At 39.3% G+C, this 21,054-nt stretch overlaps 1 protein-coding gene across 5 annotated transcripts in view; it reads right to left on the bottom strand.

Annotated features, from left to right (window-relative positions):
• Positions 1 to 13,578: 13,578 nt before the first annotated feature.
• Positions 13,579 to 21,054, bottom strand: part of LOC127619890 (nuclear transcription factor Y subunit gamma) — a 40,949-nt gene continuing 33,473 nt past the window's right edge. For all 5 annotated transcript variants that reach the window (XM_052092919.1, XM_052092917.1, XM_052092918.1 and 2 more), the window contains 4 exons: positions 15,949 to 16,104; positions 15,671 to 15,778; positions 15,490 to 15,549; positions 13,579 to 15,189 (listed from right to left, as the gene is read on the bottom strand). In XM_052092919.1, coding sequence (XP_051948879.1) covers positions 15,067 to 15,189; positions 15,490 to 15,549; positions 15,671 to 15,778; positions 15,949 to 16,104 — 447 coding nt within the window. In that variant the 3' untranslated portion in view covers positions 13,579 to 15,066. The remainder of the gene's footprint in view (positions 15,190 to 15,489; positions 15,550 to 15,670; positions 15,779 to 15,948; positions 16,105 to 21,054) is intronic.

Consider the following 21,054-nt stretch of genomic DNA (forward strand, 5'->3'; position numbering starts at 1 on the left):
ATCAACTAGGCTGTGTATTGCACGTAATTATAAAATAGTTTTAACTGTTCATGAAATGGATAGCCTGAGGGAAATAACTGTTCTTGCGCCTGACAGTTCTGGTGTTCAGTGCTCTGTAGCATCGGCCAGAAGGCAACAGTTCAAAAAGGTAGTGGGCTGGGTGAGTGGGGTCCAGAGTGATTTTACCAGCCATTTTCCTCACTCTGAAAGTGTGCAGTTCTTGAAGGGACAACTAATAATTTGTAGTCTTCTGATGTCAGATTTTGTAGCTGAGCCAAACCACACAGTTATTGAAGTCCAGAGGACAGACTCAATGACTCCTGAGTAGAACTCGATTAGCAGCGCCTGTGGCAGGTTTAACTTCCTCAACTGGTGGAGTAAGTACAACCTCTGCTGGGTCAGTATGGGTCTCCCACTTCAAGTCCTGTGAGATGGTAGTGCAGAGGAACCTGAATGACTCCACTGCTTCCACAGTGCTGTTTAGAATAGTGAGGAAGGTCAATGTTGGGGTGTTCCTCCTAAAGTCCACAATCATCTCCACTGTTTTGAGCTTGTTGAGCTCCAGGTTGTTATGACTGCACCAGTGAGCCAGCTGTTCAACCACCCTTCTGTATGCAGACTCATCGTCAACTTGGATGAGGCCGATGTGTCATCTGCAAACTTTAGGAGCGTGACAGAGAGGTCCTTGGCGGTGCAGTCATTGGTATACAGGGAGAAGAGTAGTGGGGAGAGCACACATCCCTGGGGGGCAACAGTTCTGATTGTACATGTGCCAGAAGTGAATTTCTCCAGTCTCACTAGCTGCTGGCTGTCCGTCAGAAAGCTGGTGATCCACTTTCAGATAGATGTGGGACCGGAGAGCTGGGATAATTTATTCCATAGGAGATGATGGCATTGAAAGCCAAACTGAAGTCCACAAAAAGGATTCTTGCATATGTCCCTGGTCTGTCCAGATATTGCAGGATATGATGCAATCCCATGTTGACTACATCATCCACAGACCTGATTGCTGTATAAGCAAACTGAAGGGAATCCAGGAAGGGTCCAGTGATGTCCTTCAGATGGGCCAACACCAATCTCTCAAATTACTTCATGACCACAGATGTCAGAGCAACGGTTCTGTAGTCATTAAGTCCTTTGATCTTGGGTTTCTTTGGGACAGGGATGATAGTGGTGCATTTGAAGCAGCAAGGAACTTCACACTGCTTCAGTGATCTGTTGAAGATCTGTGTGAAGGTGAGGGGCAGCTGGTAAGCACAGGATGTTAGACAAGTGGGTGAAACACCATCTGGGCCCTGTGTTTTCCTTTTCTTTTGTTTCCGGAAGACCCAGCACACCTCCTTCTCACAGATCTTAAGTGCAGGTTGAGTAGCTTGAGGTTGACTAGGTTGAGAGGGGGGTTGCAGGAGGTGTTGGTGTTTGTGTGAAGTGAAGGTCAGAGCAGGTGTGGGGTGTGAGACTGGGCTTTTCAAATCTTTCAAAACAGTAAAACATATTCAAGTTGTCAGCCAGTTGTTGGTTCCTAGAGTTTTGGGGGATGTGTCTTGAAATTAGTAATGTCTTTCAGGTCTCTCCACACTGATGCAGGGTCATTAGCTGGAAGCTTTTCAGCTTCTCAGAGTAGCTTCTTTGAAAGTGTTAAGGGGATAGTTCACCCAAAAATGAAAATTATCTGATCATTTACTCACCCCCATGCTATCCTAGATGTGTATTAATTTTTTTCCTTTTGCAGAACACAAAAGAACATTTTTAGAAGAATATTTCAAATCTGTAGGTCCATACAAAGCAAGTGAATGGTGACCAGACATTTGAAGCTCCGAAAATCACATAAAGGCCACATAAATGTAATCAATAAAACTCCAGTGGATAAATCCATATCTTCAGAAGCAATAGTGTGGGAACAACACTGTGGAGTGAGAAAGTGTGGGAGAGAAACAGATACTTGTTTTTACTATAAATCTCCACATTCACTTTCAAATTCTTTCAAATTTTTTAAGTGAAAGTTTAGATATCTGGTTAAAAAAAAAAAGGACTTAAATATTGATGTGTTTCTCACCCACACCCAGGGTTCGAGTTGAGGTGGGATGCAAGGGGATGCCAGAAAACATCCACCTTGTAAAACCACCATCCCCCTCTTAGATCACTTGTGTCATAAGCAAATATCAGGCTTTAAATAATGGCGATTAGCCATTCATAATCAGATTTCAAGGGTGGTGGTTGGTAAAAAAAACACTGATGTAAACACTGAGAGGGTGCACAAGGCTAAACCCATCCGTGTAGCACATGATCTTCGAGTGAAAATGTTCTGCTCTGACGACTGACAGGGGCCCAAACATTCTGCTCTAACCCCACCCCCCATCCCACAATGACAACTGACAGGGGCCCAGTGAAACAATAAGCCCTGGGACCCATGGCCACCTTAATGCAGCCCTGACAACATGTACATGTTTTTAACTCAAACAATTTACAGGGTTTCTCCTTGTGTTGGGTTCGAGTCCACCTTAGTCGACTCAGAGTAAAATCCAAGTCTTTAAACAATCTAGTCTGAGTTGTGTCCGAGTCCAAAAGGGGCCAAGTCGAACTCCAGACCGAGTCCATAACAGGCCGAGTCCGAGTTGAGTCAGAATGAATCTGTTCATGAATCTGAATTAAAATTGAAACCGTAAACTCAACATCAATATTTTAAGCTTGTTTTAAACTTCACAGCTAAGAAAAATAGTTTGTCAATGTAAAATGTAACAAAAACACCTTTCATATATACAATTTATGATCAGTATCCTGCTGAACAGACTTCAAAGTGGTTTCAGAATGAAAGCATATGCTTTATGTGTATGAAGGAAAAACTGTCCTTCAACACAACTCTTATTGTGTTCGGTTGACATTTCAATTATTGGTTGCTTTTCTCCCCTCCACTCAAACATAGACTAATAGTGAAAACTGCATTAATCATTACAACCAGTTATTATTATTTCAAATTTTAAGTTGAAAATTTAAAATTTGTTGGACACTATGTCTCCAGGTATCCCAAAGTTCCTGAAGATATGATGGAAGAGTGTCTCAGCAGTTTCCATGGCTGTTGGAAGGCCCTTGAGGGGGAACAGTCGGCAAGCCTTTGAAAATTGGACTACTGCCACCAATACACAGGTATACCCTTGGGAAGGAGGAAGGTCTGTAATAAAGTCTACTCCATAGTGGGACAATGGATGGGTAGAGATGGGAAGAGGCAGCAGTTTACAAGCTGGGAGACAACAAGGCACCTTGGTGAAAGCACAGTCTTTGCAGGAACGAACAAATTTGGTAACATCCTGGATGAGTTGTGGCAACCAGTACATGTTTTGGGCGAGGGTTCATGTGATTCTTGGATGTCCAGACCCTGGAGAAGTATGGAGCCATTGTAGGAGAGGTGCATGAAGGGGAGATGGGACATAGATATGGTCAGGTGGACAAGTTGCTGGAGTAGGTTCAGAAGAGGCTGCTTGGACGATACATTGTTCTAGATCCCACTGGATACGACTGACGATAATAGATGGAGGGAGTATAGGTTCTAGTATGGGAGTGAGCTTGTCAGGTGAGTGTAGTTGTGAGAGGGCATCGGCTTTGATATTTTTTTAACCTGGGCGATAGGTAACAGAAAAATTTAAATGAGTGAAGAATAGAGTCCATCTTGCCTCTCGGGGAGTGAGACGTTTAGCAGATTGTAGATATTCCAAATTACGGTAGTCTGTGATGATGGTGAAGGGATGAGAAGCACCTTCCAGCCAGTGGCACCACTCTTCAAGTGCCAGTTTGATGGCTAACAATTCTCTGTTGCCAACATCATATTTTTTCTCCGCTTAATATAATTTCTTTGAATAGAAAGCACAGGGATGTAACTTGGGGAGGCGCCCTGATGCTGAGAAAGTATGGCCCCCACTCCAGTAGTGGACGCATCAACTTCCACTATGAAGGGAACGTCAGGATTTGGATGCCTGAGTGTTGATGTGAAGGAAGTTTTCAATTGCTGGAAGGCCTCAGAAGCTTGTGAGGACCAAGCAAGTGTCTTAGGTTTACCCTTGAGGAGGCTGGTGAGTGGAGCAACTACCGTGCTGAAGTTCTGGATGAATCGTCCGTGGAACCTCTGCAGTTCTTTTAAGGTTGTTGGTGAGGTGTACAGCCTGTACCTTGGATAGGCCTATGTGAACTCATTGAGGATGTATGATGTATCCTAAAAACTGGATGGATGGTTGGTGAAAGAGACAATTCTCAGCATGGAAGGTTGGTGAAAGAGACAATTCTCAGCTTTTAGACAATGATCTTGGAGGCATTGTAGGACCAGTCTTACATGACAGACATGTTCCTCTAGAGAGGAGGAGTAGATGAGTATATCATATCAGAAGATCTTCTTCATGTAGGACTGGAAGTCTGAGGGAGCATTGACCAGTCCATAAGGCATGACCTGATATTTGTAGTGGCCGCTGGAAGTGTCAACTGCAGTCTTCCACTCATCGCCTTCTCTGATGCAGATCAAGTAATATGCACTGCTAAGATCAAGTTTGCTAAAGATGTGGGCCCCTCTCAGTAGTTCCAGGGCCGCATGAACTAAAGGTAATGGGTAGCCTACTGGAACATCACAGTGATATTATTGAGTGCAAGTTAGTCGATGCAAGGTTGGAGACCTCATCCTTTTTCACTACGAAAAAGCTGGATGCGACTGGTGACGTGGATGTACAGATGTAATTCTGTCCAAGGGCTTCTTCTACATTATTTTCCATAGCCTGTTGTTCAGGAATTGACTGGGTGTAGACTTTACCTCTAGGGAAAGGGGCACCAAAGAGGAGGTCAAAGGTGCAATCCCAGGGACGATGTGGAGGGAGTTGGGAGGCTTTATGTGGGCTGAACACCTCAGCGAAGTCCAGAAAATCAGTAGGGATGGAAGTCCCAAATGGGGAATGAGGGTTTTCAATGGTGGTGGTGCAACACAGGAGAGGTTCAGGATGGGAACGATGGACAGGCATTGAAAGACCAAGGATTATGTCTGACTTGGAGTCTGGGAGAATGATCAACGGCAAGGACGGTGTAGAGCACTGATCTGGATGGAGAGGGGTTCTGTTTGGTGGGTGATATAACCCGAGCCGATAGGTTTTCCTATTGCTGAGCAGATGGGTAGGAGTTTCTTGATGGGCTTGATCCAGAGGTTGAGCCGGTTGATGAGTGAAGGCGAAATTAAATTGCCTGCCGAGCCAGAGTCAAGAAGAGCATGAATAGTTAGGGAAACAGTAGCAGCTTTTATCAAGACGTAAATGTAGAAGGGTCTACTGGATACAGGTTCGCAACAGATGGAACTTACCAGCAACCTGGGAGGATGAATGGGGCAGTTGGCGACATGGTGATCAGCAGCCCCACAATAGAGGCATAGGTTGTTTGTGATCCTCCTTTGTTCAACCAACGTTAGATGAGCAGAACTCACTTGCATGGGTTCCTCCTCCTCCGGTCGAGATAGAAAGATTGGTGGAAGTGTGTAGCTGACCCCAATTGAACACTGTCTGAGGCATCATTCTACGCTGATGGAGTATTGAATGAGGGCCTCCTAACCACGTGTCATAAAACCCAGCGAGATGTATTTGAAGAGGTTTATTCATACCCTGTCGATAGCGGATGATTAGTGCCGGTTCATTCTAATGGCTGCTAGCATGTGGAAGCATAGAGAATATTCCAAGACCGACAAATTTCCGTGATTAAAATGGCTAAGTTGCTCACCGGCGTGGAAATCCCCAGCAGATGGTTTGAAACCTCCCAGAAGTGCGCAGTGAAAGCCCCAATGGATTGCATGATGGAGCCTCCCAGTTCCACATCACGTCTCCCCATTAAAGATATTTTCTGGTGAGGTGAGAGATGATAAAAGCAATCTTTGAATGATCATTGGGGAATCTCTGGGGTTGTGTCTCAAAACCAAGGAACACTGGAGTAGAAAGCCACTGCACTCCTCTGCAGAGTCAGAGTAATTTGCAGGTGATACCACTGGACTGATTAATATTGGAGGAGGAGGAGGATGGAGCGGCAGAGCCATTGCGGGTGCTGCGGCATCTGAGAAGGAGTCTAGAGTGGTGGAAGATGAGGTGATGGGCTGTGTATTCACTAGTTTATCCAGGATGATCCAGATTTCTTCAAGCATCCCTTCATGTCGCTAGAGCTGATGCTCAAGTTCAGATAATTGCTCGATTAGAGATGCAGCTTCTGCTGGGTTCATTTTTGGATGGTCTAGTCTTCTGTTATGCTCAGAGAAAGAGAAGGACAGAAGTGGTGAACCCAAATGCTGATTTATTAACAAACACAAAGAAAACATGGGTATACACAGAAAACCGAACTGAATGCAAAAACAAAGCCGAAGCCAAACAAACTACAAATGTAACTCAAATATAGGAGATTAATGTCTTGTACTTTCACAAGGAGGTATGGCAAACACATGAGGAGTTCAATTGAGACTAGACAATGAATAAAAGCCTGAGGTGAGTATTTATAGCGTTCTTGATGACGTGACTAATGGAGATCAGGTGAGCGTAATTAGTAATTGGAGCGTTGAAGAGAGGGAGTAGAGACTGATGAGGGCCTGACACAAACCATTTACTTGAATACACCTCTTCTATTATGAGCTTATTTTCATTTTCTGAGTTTAAAGTCTACTGATATTTTTTCTGGGCTTAAAGTTAAAAAAAATATGTCACGTGGTGTCAAAAGTTGGTGTCTCAATAAAGCTGAATTTCTTAGAAAAAAGGAATGTTGGCAAGTCTAGTGCAGAATAATCTTTTATTATTATTATAATTTTTTAAAGCAGTGTTCTAAATTATAATTCATATTTGAAAATGCTTTTGTCCACCAAATCTAAGTCATTGGGTGAAACCAACATGGTAGCTATTTTGTTGTTTATGTTGACCATAAAAACCATTAAACAGAGCAGACACTTTTAGTCCCTCAAGCGTGAATTTTTTTAAAACATCTGATATTCATTTTGATGTTTTTATGAAAAGGCACATTTTGTTCATGTCATGTGGTGGAACCCTGAGAAAACTTGATATTTTTTAATCATAATATTTCATAACATTTAAAATAATATTTTTTTGTGTTTGAAAACTTTTTGGATTTTTTTTTTTAGGAAAGTTATTTATAATCTCATGTATTCAAGGTCCAAATAAAGTATACTAATACTTTTTACTTGATGGTCACACCACATGACAATTGTAAAGTTGTTTTTTATTAATTTTTTGTAGAAAAAGCTATAAAGGAAAATATATATATATATATATATATATATATATATATATATATATATATATATATATATATATATATATATTTTTTTTTTTGGTTTCATATATATATATATATATATATATATATATATGATTTGGTTTCATATATATATATATATATATATATATATATATATATATATATATATATATATATATATATATATGAAACCAAATTGGACACAAAGATTACATTTCTGAGAACATGACACAAGTGTTTTTAAAAGATTCCTCATTTCAACCATATGTTCCAATGACCCATAGGTGTTTGACAAATAAAAAATTAATTGACTATACCATCCCAGTTTAAAAATTTTTTTACAAATCGACCACTACCCACACGTATCACTTCTGATGAGACAATTTTCTTTTAAACATATAGGCACATTTGAGCTCCAGTTTCCGTTTGAAATGTCCACAAAAAAGCATTTGTTTTTAAGGGTAAATGATGCAATAATGTGCAAATGCATATTTTATGATCCACACGCCCTAAACCTAACCATCAGTGGAGTAAAAATGTAATCTTAGAGGTAAAATGCAAAAACTGAATTGAGCTCATCGGTGATTATGACATGAACGTGATTACTTCCTGGTTTCCATGGGACCAGAACCCGTTGCTGCGTCTGAATATCCATACTTCCCTAGTATACAGTATGACAAAAACAGTATGCCATAGTATGTTCGGATCCTCAGTATTCATAAAACAGTAAGCAAGAAATACCCGGATGACCTATTATTTCAGGTGAGATTCTGAAGTGCACATTGACTGGAAACCTTAATATCCCATAATGCCTAGAGAGCTGAGGTGATATCACATTCAATACCTTTTAAAATTCATACTTAAAATAATGGTGGTGAACTGCAGTCAGATGGCCCTTTTCAACTGTAAGTGATACTGTATGTATCAAGAATGTCCTTGTGCTTAAATGGTACTTGTTTAACAAAACCAGAGTAGATTATTTTTACCAGCTGTTGTTATTACATTGAATGATTGTTGGTGTTAGATGGGCTGGTTTGAGTATTTCTGTAACTGCTGATCTCCTGGGATTTTCACACACAACAATCTCTAGAGTTTACTCAGAATGGTGGCAAAAACAAAAAAAAACATCTAGTCAGCGGCAGTTCTGCATGCAAATTTGCCTTGTTGATGGGAGGTCAATGGAAAATGGACAGACTGGTTCGAGCTGACAAAAAGGCTACAGTAACTCAGATAACTGCTCTGTACAATTGTAGTGACCAGAATAGCATCTTAGAATGCACAACACATCGAACCTTGAGGTGGATGGGCTACAACAGAAGACCATGTCAGGCACTTTATTAGGACCATAATGTTCCTAATAAAGTGAGTGTATATTCAGTTCACAGATCAATACGAGTGCCAAAGTAAAAAGTAAACGCATTTCAATTGATGGAAGATTGTCAGCAACTCAACAGTATAATGTCGATGTCAGGGTAACAGAAAATTTGGGAGCAACATATCGAGTTTCTATGTGAATTTGGTTGTTTTGCCTTTTCAGACATGGGTGTTAGTTAGGAAAATCTTTAAGGAGCTAGATTCCTAAAGCTTTGTCTCAGAACAAATGGTCAGTCATTCACAGATTCTAGAAATAAACTAAGAGCAGGTGAAACAAAGGCTAATCCTTATTATAATTCTGTACAACTGTGATTCCGGTACAGAGTCCAACAGTTTAATCCAACAGCTTTTCACTTTAATTTACTGAAAAGAAAGGTAAAGGTGGTTCATAGACCAAAACAATATTCATCTTCACCCTTGAAAATGTAATGAAAGACAAAATAGACAAACATTAGTGTTAGAAAACCTATTGATCAGCAATCAAGCGTGTTTAATACATACACTACTCGTGTAGACCTTGGCACCCCAACTCATTATTTATTGTTACTACATTTACATTTATTCATTTAGTAGATGCTTTAATAATAATAATAATAATGATAATTACTATATATATATATTTTTTCTTTCTTTCTTTTTTTTTTCTTTTTCTCGAGTACAGGGTTAAATGCTCATGGAAAGTTTGTGTCTTTAGGCGTTTTGGGGTTTTTTTAGACAGAGGGGGAGTGTTGGGAAGGTAATCCCACCATCGAGGTACAATGAAGTACGGGAAAGTAATTTGGTGCCTCTGTGTGTTGGTATTTTAAAAAAATACTAATTTATATTTTGTATTACTATTTAAAATATTTTATTTACATATTAGAATAATAGTACAGTCATCAAAACTATAAAATAACACAGTTGGTAATTGTGTAGTGGGGAAAAAAATTCTCCTGTGATACTTTTTTAAACAGTTTTGAATGAGTTCCTATGTATATTAGGCACTGAACACTGCCTACTTTACCGTGATTATACACTGACAACTCATCCATTTAAAAAAATCTATAAATTCATATATAGGTTCTTAAGGTCATGAGAAACATTATTTCAGTCAAGTGTGTCTAAATTTTGACTGGTAGTGTATGTTATTCACATATCACAGCAAAAAAACAGCAACCAAGGGTCATTTAATGGAATTTAGAACCACATCCAACATGAAGCCTGATCTGATGGGTTTCCCATTTGATTTATTGGTAAAACCGATATAACGGTCTACCTCTATATCAGGGGCCGGTTGCATAAACATAGCCATTAACTTAAGACTGCATCTAACAATTAGTTTGACTAGCTAAAGATGCCAAGCCTGTTGCATAAAACAAGCTCACAGTTGTCTTAAGTAAGACAGTCTAAATAAGACACTGAACAGCTTAAAAAAAATGGCCGACAGTGGACGCTCAACGTTTTATATTCGCTGAGAATATTTGCTTATTAGAGGACTACAATGCTTCAAAATGTATTTTAATGAACACATTTAGTGATTTAACCCAAATAATTAAAAACACAACATTTTGTAACCATTTTGAAGTCAAAGTCTTCAACCAAGTCTCAACTCAAGCCCCTTTCAGCCCCCCCACTGGCTCAGCTGACAGTTATTTTCAATGGCAAAATGGAATGTAAACAACAGTTAGCCAAAGGTGTGCTGTCTTACATTTTGGTCTTTAATTAGACTGATCTAAGTTTTTATGCAACTGACTGAAAAAATTAAGACCAACATTTTAGACGACTAACTAGTAAGACTAGTCTAAAACAGATTTATGCAACCGGCCCCAGACTAAGTTGAGGTATGAGTTTGATGGTGGCGTTAAATTAACTTTAACCTCTCATAGTCTTTCATGACTAGGGTGGCCAGGCGTCCCGTTTTTCCTGGTACAGTCCCGTATTTAAGCACTTTTTGTAGTGTTCCGACTTATTCTGAAATACGTATTTACCCTCTTCTAAAATGTCTCTATTGCCTATGCAGCTTTCTCAGTCACATGAGTATTCTAAGAATACAGCTTGTAAAACCACATTGTGTTATTTGAAGTACATGATTGGATTAAACTATCCAATCACAATCCCTTATCAATAGATGTCCAGTTAGTGAACTGATTAAAGGGTCAATTTTCACACAGATGAAATTGCGGCTGGAAAAAGGTCAAGGAAGCGTGCATGTACATTTAATGAGGATCTGAGATTTGTGGAGCTCGCTTTTCCATCATCCACGGAGGCCACATTGACAACTTGCAGCATGTTCATACAAAAAAGCACGTGGATGCTGCTTAAAGTAAGTGTGCCGCACCAAGTTTCAGCGATTTTCTTTTGTGAAGCAAAGTTCAGAATCTGACAAGGTGCACGCAAGTGAAGGACTTTTTGCTTTTCATTCTGTTGTGCACAGCCATAGCTTTGCAGCTTCATGACCTGAGAAAAGTCTTGCAGGCCAGGCTGGAGGAATCATTCATACCTTCTGACATTAAAAAGTAGTTGGATGCCCTGGTTGAAGCTGGTGACTTGCGAGTGGATGATTTCTTTGTGCAGTGAAAAACTTTTATTCAGCAAGAATAAAATTATACCTCCAAAATTGGAGCCGCTCATTGGAGAACACAGAAAAACTTGAGTGGACCCTACTGAGAGACATCCCAGAGTGGAAAGACATTCAGAGCAGCCTCAAGCACTTCTACTGCAGAAACCACATTGTGATTAACGAAACCACACTCATTGATGAGTGGGCTTGCATGAAAAACATAGTCACTCGTTGCATCACTGAGTGGAACATGAACAAGACGCCATGTATGAGAGAAGGACAGACGGGTTTCATGAGCTGGAGAGCAAGACCATCAACTTCAACGGAGTCTTAGCCAAGGTCGTGGAGCTTGTTTTATGCCTGCCTGAGACATCTGCATCTGTGGAGCGTGTGTTCTCATTAATGAGCGCAGCATGGACAGCGGATAAATATCGACTCAGTGCAACATTCATGAAGGCCATGCTTTTTGTACGTCTTAATTTTGGATTGGACTGCTCTGCATTTTACAGTAAACTCTTGAAAGCCAAGTGCACACTGAGAAAAATTTCTGCCAGTGAAAAGTACATGGTGACAACAGTTACAGATGCGGCTGCACCCTCTACTTCGCATTGATCTGCGCCTAGGTACAGATACGTCAATTTCATTTTTGCTGGGAGGGGGCTCTCCTGTTTTTCACAAGCAGGAATCTGGTCACCCTATTCATGACGAATCTCTTCTTCTCTTTCAAATGATTCCTGGACCTGAAAAAACTCAACAGCAAAGACAAACAGAGTTAATAAATCCCAGTATGCCAGGATTAGGCACAGATATTCACCAGACTCTGTATTTCAAATATTACGAACCAATCCACAATCATTAATGCAGTAATTGTTCACCGCATAAAACGATTAAGCATGTCCACAAGTGAAATCTTGGAGGGTGGGGTGTGTTGGGGGTAGACTCATTCCACTCCTAATTTTTCTGTTCCTTCCTAATCACGTTTTCCTTTCAAGATTTAGGCTGGATAAGGAATGCAGCCTGACTTCACGGAGCTTAGCATTCACTAGCAAACTCGTGATTCAACTGTTTAATTTTCTCCACATAAACCAGAGCATTTAGAAAAAACAAGATGGAAATTTTAAAGTTTGTTTATGTAATTTTGAAAAATGTGCTGTGAGAAAAGCAGACAATCATGCCACTAGATGACGCACGTGCTATTTACAAAGAGTGGAATTTTACAGCATCACGCGCCTGTCATTACAGTCCGCACCGTAAATTCTTAAACGTCTGACTGAAATGTCGCCATCGTGTGATGAAAACAGAACACCGCCATTGCCACTCTCCGTCATAATTTTCAAAAAACAACCGGGATTTTAAATAATGAGAAGTGAAATGCTAATACGCTCAATGTAAATTCATAAATAAAATAGATTATATTTTGTTTTTATTTGATGGGTCAAGTTAAAGGTGCTGTAAGCTATTTTTTTTTTCATTGAAAAGAATGCAAAAAGAATTCCACCTCCCTTAAATATATTAATAAAATACGTGTAATGAGATATCGCACCAGTCTCTGTGACAGCTGTAGACTTTGTAAACAGCTAACAAAATGTGTGCATACATCATGACGCTTTTCACCTGTCAATCATATTTCTCGTTCTCATTTTAAGCAGATCATTGAGACTATGATTCATAATGTTTGTCAGTTGAGAACGCTATTGTGCCACTGTTGAATTTGACAGCACAGGAACAAACAATGTGCTGTTTTGCTCGGTTTTTGTCTCAATATTATCTCTGGAGTGCGGGGTTTTGGAATGAGGGGCGCGGCTAATCCAACGGTTCAGTCACGTAAAATCATTACAGGATATTTAAGTGAGAGGGAAGCGTTTTGATATACCAGGAGACGAGAACTTTTTAGCATTCCCGTTCTTCAAAATGTCAGTTGCTTGGCTGGCGTACTCAGCCAGAGACAGTTTAGCAGAGACAGACCATTTGTATTATTATGAAAGGGACAAATTGGAGCACCCAATATGACGGGTGCAGAAAAGGAAGTCCCGCCTTACAGGTAAAATAGGCAATTACCTTGGTACATACATTGCCTGTCAGTCAACTCCAGAATGAACATGCACGTTAGCTGGACAAGCCAGAAAAATACATTTATATGTTTGTTAATGTGATCGGAGCTTTAGAAAAATACTTAATGTTTCTATTATCAGATATTACTGCAATTTGAAATATTATTTGATCGTAACCAACCGTTTTGGATATTTCAATCATTCTTCATTCAAGCTGTACTTTTATTTGACATGTATCCACAGAAAATAGCTGCACAGGATCATTCCCAATATGAGTGGACTGATTTGCCTTGGATTGGACTTTAGCTATCAAGTACTGTCAGATTATGTACTCTGTTTGATGAAGGAAGAACTTGATATACTTTATGGGCATTCAGTTACTTTTTTATTTTTCTTCAGCAGACAAGGACATTTTTTTTTTTATTTCACACATTTAAGAGCCCTTCAAGAATTGGTCACTAGTGAAAGAGCTAGTATAATATATTGCAAATTTAATATACTATAGTCAGAATACACAACTAATTTTGAATGGCCATCAGTGGAGAAACTTGCTTTTGTTTTGTTTTTTCAATCCAAAAGACAAGAGCACCATGAGTACTAAGCAAATGCACTACACACTGCACCACAACATAAACTAAATTTCCAAAATGTTTCACATTTTAATTTTCTCACAAACCAAGGTCTGTTTACAAAAAAAGAACACAAAAATAAAATGTATAGCAAGGTATTGCATATCATGCTGGTAGTCATAACTACATGCAAAACAACAATGACCAACTATGATAATATAAATGAAAAACTAGAGAGCAATAAAAAAAAAAAAAAAAGAAACCAAGTTACAGCTGGTGTTCAAAATGAGTGTATATAAAAGGGTTTTAATTAATGTTGTTTTTACAAGTCGGTTAAAAGTGGAGCAGCTCAACTGCAAGGGGGCAGAGGTCTTCCTAAATTGTGCCCGGAAAGACACCCACAGACAGCACATCAATTACCAGCACATGTTCACACACACTCACACAAAGACCATTTTGCATGTAGAAAGAAGCCCTATAACAAATAAAATGCAAGCAAAATTTCAAAACTATACAAGGTACTACTACAACACACGTATTACTAGTGAATAACAGAGTTATACAAACTACAGAGATACATGTGTACAGAATGTGTAGATTATGGCTTTTTTATTATCAAGTTTAAAGTCTACACATCATGAGATGGCATGATCTATCAAAATGGATGAGGGCTTTAAAAACATACAACCAAAAAAAGATGTCCCACAGCTGAGAAATGCCCTCCTGCTCTATAGGCTTAACATCGGGATTCGGATCTGAGATCAAAATTAAAGCATAATCTCTATCCATATCCACATTTAACTAAGGAACAATGACACATTCTAGGCAAATAGCGAGGAAGACAGTGGGATCAAATACTCTTTAGCCATATTGCAAGAGACATAAACATACAGTTAAAATTTATATGGCAGAAAGCAAAATTGATTTCTGCCACAATACACTGATCCTTCTGTTACTCAAGACTGTAGTAAGCAGACCAAAAGTGTAACACAGCTAAAAGCAGTAAGTGTATTTTGTACTGTAACAAATGAAGCTTAAATCTAAAACTGTATGCCAACTGCTGAATTAAACCAGTCAGATAACTTGATCGAAATATGGCATGAGATGAAGAAAAGCTGAAGGACTGAAGTCAGATATGGTTGTAGATAGGGTTGGATGGGAGTGTTCAGTGCGGTTGACTGCGTGGAAGATGGTGTAACAGCTCCACTCCTTCACTATGGGTGGTGATGGGAGCTCCATGGGTCAGCAGAGAAGAGGGCAGGCAGACTTAGTCCGCGCTGACCTGCGTGGTGACCTGCCCGTCGGCTGTCTGGTTGGTGGACTGAATGAACATGGGCTGGGCCAGCTCCTGCCCTGCTGGCATCGTCACCTGCTGGATCTGATACAACTGCTGTAGGGAGACAGGAAAAGACGTGGAGGGAGTGTGTAACTGGATTGTTTGATCTAACCTAAATTAAATCAGTAACTGTGCAAGTTAGGCCAAATAAAAAGATAACAGAAATGTTGGATTGTTGAAGGGATAGTTCATGTTGTTTCAAACCCATGAGACTGATTTTCTTCCATGGATCACAAAATGTTAGGTGAGAAAGAAAGTCAAATAATTCTGGAACAACATGGAGTAAAGGATGACAGAATTTAGGGGTGAACTATTTCAAGGATATTGTAGTCAGTGAATTCACTTAATTTTTACCTGCCCATCAGTAAACTGGTTGAACTGTTGTTGACCCTGTTGTACTTCCGTCTGTGAAATCTAAGAACAAATCAACATGATTACATTTATGATATAAAGTATAAATATACTGCATGGAATATACAGTACAATAGCTTGAGGACATCTTAAAATCTGTCTGCTTAAAGGTTTCATGCTTTACCTGCTGAGTATTTGCTGCAATCGTCTGTATTTGTCCTTGAACAACCTGTGTTCCTGAGACTGGCTGAGCCAAGCGAATGTACTGCAGCTGGCCAGTGTTTAGCTGCACCTGCACAACACCACAAGGGGGCGCAGATGAGCACACATTCACCTCTTATCAACTAGCAGCTCCATTCAAGTCTGGTTTGTCGTTTAGCACCCATGTGCTCAAATGCCTTTACTACAATATGTTGCTTTTAAACCATTTAAAATATTCAGAATCATAAATTAGTTTCTTACTGGAATCTGTTGGATCTCTCCTGTGTTGGTGATGATCTGCTGCATAACCTGCATAGTCTGTCCAGCAGACTGTGCTGCCTGTGCCTGACCCTGTGGAGCAGCTTGCACAATCTGCACCTGCTGGCCTTCACCCACCTGCATTGTCACTGGAGCACTCTGAAAGAGAGAATATGAAAACACTGAGGGTGGAAGTTCAGCTTCAAACATCTATTTGTGTTGTTTTTTTCACCTTGTCTATCCTGTTGTGTCCCTTTCAAGTCTCTTATAGATGCTAATGCTAATACAAGTAACACTGCACTGTGGCCTGGGAATGCCTCCAAACAAAAGTGAAACTAAAGTAGTGATAAGGAAAGACGAGAGATGCAAGACTGTGATCCCAGGCCTCTCTCTTTGAGCAGAGAAACCTGGGCGCTGACTGCAGAGGTGTGACAGATGATCTCTCCTCTTCAGGAACTGACACCCAATAGGCAAGAGCAATTTATTAGGCAGTACAACTTTCTGGCTTGAGATGCACAGTGACCTAATGTAACATTAAGTAGAGGGGATATGAACTGCAGATTTGACTCCTTGTGAATAATAACAGTCTTTTTTTTTTAAATTATCAACATGATGACTTTGCCCTAAAAGTTCTCCCAAAAAAATACAATTATGTCATAATCAGTGTTGTGTACATTACTTAGGCCCCATTTACACCTTGCAATTTTGTGCGTTTTCGGTGACTGGATTGCACTTGACCACATTCAAAGGTGTAAATGCACAACCATTTTCGTTATTCGGATACAACTACATAAGTAATTAATTAATTATGTGATGAGCTTGTGCTACAATCATCCATTGTTTTTTTTTATTTTTATTTTTTATTGATTAATATATTAACAAATAAAAGCAAGAGCATTTATAAACAGAATCAATACTTAACCCCCTCTTTCACTCCCCAACCCCACCCACAAGAACACCCCAGTGGTCCCACATGATTATAGACACACAAAAACAAATATTACATAAATAAATCACACACATAGCATCTACACCTCTCTCTCTCTCTCTCTCTCTCTCTCTCTCCACTGTCCCTCCCTGAGAACCCTCCAAAAATGCCAGATATTTGCCCCACTTTCCCATAAACAAATCCAAATTACCCAATCCTCTAGATACCCCTTCTTCAAAAGCTGCCACCCTCCCAATCTCCACACTCCACTCTGGAAATGATGCTCAGTCCGACTTCCAACACCTTAAAATGACTTGTCTGCCAATCATGACACTTGTCAGAACCCAATTTTGTAATTTGTCCCCCAAATTTATGACCGCCCTATCGCCCAAATTACAAAGTATGGGGCAAAGTAAAATATGAGTGCCCAAAACATCACACAAATAACTCTGAACCCTCACCCAAAAATCTTGAATCTTAAACACACACCCAAAAGACATGAATTGTGTCTCCAACTTCTGACTGACAACACCAGCAGGTGGGTGTGTATTTAAGACCAAGCCTATATAATTTTAAGAGTTTCCAGTAAAATCGATTTAAAATCTTAAATTGCATAAGGTGAACCCTTGCGTCTCTAGATGCAGACTTGATTAGTTTGCAGTGGCGAGATAGGGGCAGGAACTTCCCTTTCAAAACAAAACCAGGGAGGGGCTCTCTCAGTTGGAAGTGACCAATGAGCCAAGTGTCTGAGATCGAATGCATAATAAAAAAAAAACTTGGGTAGGCCTAACTCACCTTTGTCAATCGCCCCATGTAACTTATTGAAATTTAACCTGGGATGCTTACCATTCCAAATAAAGGACTTTGCTATATTATCAAATTGCTTGAAATAAGAGAGGGGGACATCTACAGGGAGAGATTGTAACAAGTAATTGAATTTTGGAATACAATCCATTTTAATAATATCAACCTTCCAAATCATCGATAAATGTAATGAAGTCCACATCATTCGAAAACTTTTTTATTAAGGATCAAATTTAACTCTTGACTAAATCAGACAAATTTCCTGGGAAAATAATTCCAAAATACTTAATGCCATGTTTGGGCCACTGGAAGGTGCCTGGCTGGAAGACTGTTACTGGACAGTACACTGTCAAAGCCAAAGCTTCAGATTTAGATCAATTGAATTTGTATTTGTTGGGACTGTTTCCAGACTAGCCAGCCAGGATTCAGAGTATTGAAATATGTCCTAATAAACAAGATTTAGTTACATTTAAATGTTGTTTCGGCTAAAGCAGGTATTTAAATTGTATGCTGTATGATATAAATATGGTATGTAATATGATATAAAAATAATATGAATGTTTAGATTATATTTTATCTAGGGTTTATGCTGCCTCATTATAATCAATGCTTGTGCTTGCAAATATCTGTTCCGGTTAAATTATTCAAATGCACTTTAAATATGTCCATATTAGAAAATCACCATCTTATAATGATTTCTGAAAGAACATGCGACACTGAAGACTGCAGTAATGATGCTGAAAATTCAGCTTTGATCACAAATTGCAGTTTACAAAATATTCAAATCGAAAACTGTTTGTTTTAAATTGAAAAAAGAGTTCACAATATCACTGTTTTTACTGTATTTTGGAACAAATAAATGCAGTCTTGGTGAGCAGAAGACTTCTTTTAAACTGTAGTGTAGGTCTAAAATTAAGTCAAGTCTTTATGTAAAGAAAATGTATAGTCATATTACTTCTTTTAACTTAACTTGATTTTGATCATTAAGTCTGTCACATTCCTCAGTGATAGGCCCAGGGGAGGGGTCTTTGTCTCCTCAGGTGTTAATTACAATCAATATTCATGTTAGTTCACGCCTCCTCGCATATGACTATTCTAACACTAAAAGTGTCTTACAAAAGTTCAATTACAATATTTTTTTGTATGAATGAGTGATAAGGATGGTTTTCACATAATTTTGTAGCAAACACTTTAGGCTACAAGATCCAGTTCTCAAAAGTCTTGTGGACAAATGTTGAGTATGTGTTATATGGCCTTATTTCAATTACTTAAAATGTTTTTTTTTTTTTTTTCAAAAACCATGCATAAACGTTATTTTCTCAAAAATACAAACATGTACACACATGTTGCCCACATATTATTGTAGCCCAGTTTGTGTCGAATACAGTGTTATCAGACTTTAGCCATTAATATGTTTTTAAGCAACTGAAAAAAGCACAAATGTCAAGGCATGTCAAAACTTCTCCAGGGACCAAACAACCCTCAGACCCCAGATGGTTAAGTACACAGTCTACAATCAGACAGGGAACTAAGGCAGACGGCACCAATCTACAAGAGTATCACTAAATCAACAGATGCCCAAACAGGTAACTGACATAAAACAGGATCACAGGTATGTCACATCATGTGCTCAAACTGGTAACTTCAATATCATACAGGATCACAGGTATGTCACATCATGTGCTCAAACTGGTATCTTCAACATCAAACAGGATCACAGGTGAGTCATGTGCACAAATAATGGAGCAGGTAAGTATATACAAACACAAGGAATTCTCAGCATTTTCAAAATCACGATTCCTGAGCATACAGAAGTGCTCGTAGTTGAACAGGTAAGTTTCCAACAGGTGAGTAGATATGCGATAAACTTGAATATCACAACCTAACTTATCTGATGTGTCTGAAGAGGATCGTAGACAAACTGGTGAGGATAATCCGGGTAAGTAGATCAAGCGTTATCGCCTAATTCGTAGAAAAGTCAGTAACACAGAGAAAATGTAACTGCAGCTGAACAAGAGGGATGTCTGAGATACCTCACAACAAGGCTAGATGCCAACAGAGTGTGTGAGTGAGGTTTAAATGCCAGTCTTAACAAGATGATAATAAGTTGCAGGTGCACATGGTTTAAACACAGGTGAGTGAGAGCAGGAGATTGATGGGGAGGGAAAGCCCGGTGTGCTCATAACAGTAGCCATGTAGAAATTTTGCGGTACCCATAGTGTCCATTCTCATTCTAGTTGAAAACTTCTGTGTAAAAGCGATCTTCCACCAATGCAAAAGTCCCTTGACAAATTGAACATTCCACAAAACAAACTCCAGCCGCTAGGCGGAAACAACACAAAAAGAAACAAAAATGGCGCCAACTTCCTCCAACAATTGAGTGCATGTTCAGTGAGTCGATCCACTCACATGGGAAACACATGTTTTTATAAAAGACAGTGCTTTTTAGGGCACAAAAATACCTTGCAGCCATCCTTGGTGTCTATTCTCAGTTTGGCCGGAAACATCAGTGCAAAAGCGATCTTACGTTGATGTAAGAGTTTCTTACATTCCTTGAACCGATCAAGTTTCTCTCTTGTCGAATTCGCAAAGTCAGGGAAAAAGAAAATGTTGTGATTCTTCCAAGAAATCTTTCCTTTGAACCTCACCTGGCGCAACACAAGATCTTTATCGGATCATCTCAGAAATTTGGCCAGAATTGAATTTGGCCTGTTTCCGTCAGCAAATCTGCGAGCCGGTACTCTGTGAGCAAGCTCAATTTCCAGCTACTGGCCTGTTATGTCGAGCAGTCTCGGGAAGAGCTCATTTAGGAATTTCACCATATTTCTGCCCTCCTCATGCTCAGGAATTCCAACAATTTAGATTTTATTCCTAGTTTCCAAATCTTAAAATTTTCCAAAATACCTTCCAAATCAACTTTGGTCATGGGCGGATTAGCGGATAATTCCCTTTCCGATGACTGCAGATAATCAATTTGTTTCTCAACATCTGCCACTCTTGTAACCAACTCAGTGAATTTTTATGGCTGAAAGCATTACAGGGTGAATTCTCTACTTTTAAATATCAAATCTATTATATCAAGTATATTAGGCTCCAAAGCCAAAGGGTAAACTCAGACTTCAGATGATATCATGAGAAGAGACTCCAGTGAGTTTTTACCAAAAGGAAAGGATGTTTGTGATTAAGATATCGTGGCTGAACCCTTAACGATTTTGTGGGACTACAGACTTACGCAAATTGATGTTTTCATATGTAATGGCAGTTTTGATAGAACATTTAGAAAGAGTAGAAGTCTCACTTTCAGTAACCACAAGATTGGAGCTCTAATCAATAAAATCAGAGGCTGCAGTATCAGTGCATAAGAGGGAAAATTTCTA

Source organism: Xyrauchen texanus, chromosome 26 (genome assembly GCF_025860055.1).
Source record: "Xyrauchen texanus isolate HMW12.3.18 chromosome 26, RBS_HiC_50CHRs, whole genome shotgun sequence".
Lineage (NCBI taxonomy): Eukaryota > Metazoa > Chordata > Actinopteri > Cypriniformes > Catostomidae > Xyrauchen > Xyrauchen texanus.